The sequence below is a fragment of the Oreochromis niloticus genome, linkage group LG6 (genome assembly GCF_001858045.2).
Source record: "Oreochromis niloticus isolate F11D_XX linkage group LG6, O_niloticus_UMD_NMBU, whole genome shotgun sequence".
In the NCBI taxonomy this organism is placed as follows: Eukaryota; Metazoa; Chordata; class Actinopteri; order Cichliformes; family Cichlidae; genus Oreochromis; species Oreochromis niloticus.
The window spans coordinates 5803880-5808719 of NC_031971.2; the positions used below are offsets into that span (position 1 = coordinate 5803880).

The 4840-nt window shown below is 42.3% G+C and overlaps 1 protein-coding gene across 2 annotated transcripts in view; it reads left to right on the forward strand.

Moving 5' to 3' along the window:
* Nucleotides 1-1613: 1613 nt before the first annotated feature.
* The window catches only part of LOC100704818 (rho-related GTP-binding protein RhoU), a 4291-nt gene continuing 1064 nt past the window's right edge, over nucleotides 1614-4840 (forward strand). Inside the window, exons 1-4 of one of the 2 annotated variants that reach the window (XM_025908187.1) lie at nucleotides 1614-1776; nucleotides 2876-3154; nucleotides 3334-3392; nucleotides 4490-4840. The exon at nucleotides 4490-4840 is cut by the window's right edge and continues 1064 nt beyond it. In XM_025908187.1, the coding sequence (XP_025763972.1) occupies nucleotides 1629-1776; nucleotides 2876-3154; nucleotides 3334-3392; nucleotides 4490-4840 (837 nt within the window). In that variant the 5' untranslated portion in view covers nucleotides 1614-1628. Of the gene's footprint in view, nucleotides 1777-1826; nucleotides 2371-2875; nucleotides 3155-3333; nucleotides 3393-4489 lie in introns of those variants that run through there. The other variant, XM_025908188.1, reaches the window with a different exon arrangement.

Genomic DNA, 4840 nt, shown 5'->3' on the forward strand with positions numbered 1-4840 from the left:
CAGATGGCCTCGGCCCATAACTATAGAGTCCATGCACCCCGGTCCCCTGAGGGAGAGAGCGAGAGAGTGTGACAGATAGAGATAGAAAGAGAGAGCGAGAGAGAGAGAGAGGTTGCAAGAGAAGAAGAAGAAGAAGAGAATGTAGCGCTCAGCTGATCCCATCAAAAAGAGAGATGACCGATAGAGGAAAGGCAGAGTAAGGGGAAAGAGGAGGGATGTTGCATGTGTGTGTGTGTGTGTGTGTGTGTGTGTGTGTGTGTGTGTGTGTGTGTGTGTGCGTGCGCGCACTTATAAAGGGGGAGGGGTGGGCCCTTAATCCCAAACTCTAAATTGAGTTAATGTATTTGCCTGGTCTGCATACTCCAAAAGGAGGCCTGGGGTCCCCAAAGATTCTGATTAGGTGTCTAGTTTATCAGATGTTGGAGGGTAGGGAGGGTGTAGGGGAGACTGTTTGTACATGAGTAGAATAGCAGCTTTGTATGTTATGTGTGTGTGTGTCTGTGTCTCTGTGTTGATGAGATTTATGTGTTTGTGTGTGCTTTGCCAGCTTCAGACGCTGCCCCATGTCTCCATTCACAGAGCTGGTAGATCTCTGGTGCGTTCCTCCGACTCTTTGTTAATCCTTTTAGGCAACAGTGTCCTTCGCTGGTTTAAGATGATTTCTTAGCAATGTTTCATCTGCCTTCAGGACGACGAATTGTCTGACTTTGAAGACAAACTTTTTAAAAAGCATTAATATCTTTTGCAGATGACAATTTTTTAAAAACTGGTTTGGTGTAATGACTTGGATCACAGTTTATAGACTGCATTATGTTAGTGAGAATGGCACAGATGAAGCGATTGTGAAGTGAGATGAAGTGAGATATTATGGAGCGGCCTCTTTTTAAAGTGCCAGTTCAGAAAACTGTTTCCCTGCTCTTTAGCAACAGAGGTGGGATTGGTGAGACTGGATCAGAAATTCTCTGTAAGGGTAGAAAAGGAAAACTTTTGCTTCCACACTTTTGTTATCTGCAATTATTCATATTTTTATGCAGATTATCAAACACACACACAAATTAAAATAAGTAAAAAAAGATTAAATGAGTAAATTGATGAAAATAGACCTTTTTGGATTGAATTGTAAACATTTTTTCAAAAATGTGGCTTGATTGTTTTTATAAGTAATTACCTTTTGGACTCCATCTGTTAATATGGCTCTGAAGCATTTTACATTTTGTGTCACATCTTCACAACTTTATATCAAACAGAAATAAGAACAACTGGGGGATGTCATCTCGATAGTCTCAAATAAATCCTATCCTTCTGGTTCCATTCCAGCTCATGCACGGAGTGGTTGGAAATCTCTTCTTATCCTGAGGTATTAAGTTCTTGGAATTTGCTCTTCTTTTTGTATTTCTAGATAAAAACACAGCTTTGAGAAAAAATTAGGAAAACAAAGTGTTTTCTTTGCATATAGAGAAAGACAGAAACACCCAATGTTTCTGTACTGAGAGAGAAAAGGACGTCCTCTGGACAAATAATTCAACAATGCCGATTGCCCCTTAAAGAAACAGGCACACTTCATGCAATGTGTCCCTAAGAAATATATTCTTGTTCTCACTCTGTGGGGTGCTGTTGCTGTTAAATGCATGGCAACACATTCTGCCTCCCACATTCTGCCTCCCACACATTTCTCCAGGAGACTGCTGTGCAGAAATGACACACTTCACACAAAGGTGCCGGCTGGGCTTAGTGATGCAGTTTCTCACCTCGTCTGTGATGACAGAATAAATCAAGGTTAGTTTATTTCATTAGGCAGCTGTAATTCTAGTACAATATTTAAAATCAATCATAATCTGCAAGAATTGAAGTTCCTTGTTTGACTCCATAAAGGAGAAAAAAGTATTTGTTTTCAGACTATTATTATTGGTCCAATGCTTCATACTTTTATCCAAATTAATTTGGAAACTAATCCCTGTTAAGCTGTGTGACTCAAGAGTTTGACCTCAAAACACAAAAGGTTACTTTAATCACGCACATCAGAGACAATTTTCCTTTTTAAATAAAAGCTGAATTAGATAACTATGAACTATTTATGATATTTATGGTCTCTGTGAACTTTACTGAGGGTGTTATAACAGCTTTCCCCCGCCACGATATGCAGCCTCCTCTCTCCAGTTCTGATGTTTTCAGCCTTCCCTCTCTTTCTCTGCTGAAGCATTAGACCTACAGTCTACAGTTTGTATGAGTAATGATGATTCACGTTTTGCTTCTACTGCTCCTTCAGTCTCCACAGCTGAAATGATTTAACCACCAGAGGGCATAGCAACGCTTCTTTCACATTTTCACAAAGCAGCAGGTTGGCAGAAATGAACTGATGTCACAGTAACAGTGAGTCAGCATTTGTATTTATCTTTTGTTGCTATGTATGTTATTATGTCGGCTGTTTTGTCAACATTAACATTTATTCAGCAGAGGAGTTTCAGGGTGCTCCATCTGCGAAGATGATTTCTTTTTTTCTTTTTTCTATATAGGAATGAATTCAAATTCGTATTTTCCTCTGCGGGATAAAAGTTTCCAGTAAGCTTAGCTGATTTCACTTGGAGAGCTCTGCAGCTTCAGATGGCGCTCTGCTCTGTAAGCCTCTTATAGGAGACACAACCACAGCAGATGCAGGGAGAATGCCAATCAGGAGCTCCTGCTGAGCAGAGAAACCCGACGGCTGTGCCACTGCCTGCTCCAAATATCTGACATGGTTAACACAAATCTCCGAAGTACCATTTAGCGTTTTAGATTTGCAGTAGAGAAGCCGGTCAGAAGAAACAGTGGTCAGGAAAATGGAGCAAACGGGAAGCGTCCAACAAATCTAAAACTTCATATCCTCTTCTATCCAAAGGCAGAGCCATGCTCCCTCAGGATATTGGGAAGCAGAAGCCTCGCCTTGTGTCGGACCCGGTGTGCGGAGGGGACTGTCCCCCGGTCCCGCCTCGGCGCCTGAAGAACCGGGACTTTCCCCTGAGCATGAAGCGCCTCCGGTCCGGCTCCGCGCCCGAGCGCAAGGTGCACTGCGTACTGGTTGGAGACGGAGCGGTGGGCAAAACCAGCCTCATCGTGAGCTACACCACCAATGGATACCCAGCAGAATATGTCCCCACAGCGTTTGACAACTTTACCGGTAAATCTTGATCGTTAGTGTAGCTGATCAGGCGTCACACACACACACTTCTTACATGCCTTAGTTAGTCGTTTATCCACATTTTCGGTCACAAGAAACGTTTATTGCTGCAAAGCTTCCTGTAGCTGTAAAGGATCATAGCTCAAAACATACTGTAAGCTGTCTTTTGATCTTCTTAGCGATGGTTGTGGTTGACGGAAAGCCGGTGAGGCTGCAGCTCTGTGACATGGCTGGACAGGTGAGCATCGGCTTTTCTTTTTAGTTTCTTATTTAAAAAAGCTAGCAATCGATATGATGAATTGGAGAGCCGGAGTTAAAATATTGATGTATGCAGTGTAAATTAAGTTTACTCCTCTCTTCCTTATAATGCATCGCCATGATAGAAATGGGGGCTGGTTGATGGATCGATTAATGTAAGTCATCAGTGATCGATGAGTAGTTGTCAGTCATTGGATCCAAAATTAGCAGTTATTGTTTGTGCTGGCTGCCCCCTGCAGAGTACACAAGGATTTAAGTCCAGAGGTAAAAGCAAGTCCTGGACTTAAATCCTTTATCACCCCTTCAGTTTGAGTTGCCCACCAATCCCAAATATGTCCCTGTAACCCCAGTTAGTTTATGTCGCCCCCTGCAGGAATAAGTGAGTTTGCATTTCAGGTTTGTTTGTTTTTTGGTCCTTGTGCTCTATCGCCTTTTTGAGGATCTCCTATCTTCACCCTTTCTCTAATAGATTAAGTCAATGATAGATTGGACAAAGATTTACACCCAGGTTGTTTTGTTCTTTATAAAATAAAAAATAGGGTTGGGCCATCCAACTTATAACAAAATCCGATTTATCACCTTAAATGATCACCATAAATGATCTACAGATGAATGGCCCCATAAATGTAATCTTGTATGAAGAAGACCAAAGCAGTAACATCGGCGTAACAGAAGCTGCTGAAAACACTCATTAAAGAATCAAATTGGGAATTAGCCATGCTTGCAGCAGTACTTGTGCTCAGTTCTCATCAGTGTAAATAAATAAACTATATTATTTATTTTTATATATTATACTTTATCTGTGTTTCTTTTATGAGTGAAAACCAGCAATCACAATATTTCTGTAACAGGGTTAGGGCATTTACAATATTATAAAAGAATAATTATTCCATAAGGAATATCTCCTCAGTGGAGTCCGCAGTCTTGGATCTGAGAGCCACAAATGAGGCGAGACAGATTCACTGCTGATGTTGATTTTTGTGGGAATAACTGAAACAAACACTGAATGAAGCCACCTGTCTGTCTGTAAAAGAAATCCGCTTGATTGTAATCTGGTTCGTCTTCATATTCATGCAGGGGAAGTTGGAGAGCCTCCGGCCCTTGTGCTACAAAAATGCTGATGTCTTCCTCCTCTGCTACAGCGTCGTCCGTCCCTGCTCTTTCCGTAACCTCACCACCAAATGGCTTCCTGAGATCCGTCAGCACTGTCCTAGCATGCCCGTGGTCCTGGTAGGCACCCAGCTGGACCTGAGAGAAGATGTTCAAGTACTGATCCACCTGGCACAGAACCAGCAGCAGCCAGTGTCCACAGAGGAGGGCCAGCGGCTTGCCCAGGAGCTTGGGGCAGTGAGTTTTGCAGAGTGTTCAGCACTGACTCAGAAAAACCTGAAGGACACTTTTGATTCAGCTATCTTAGCTAGCATCCAG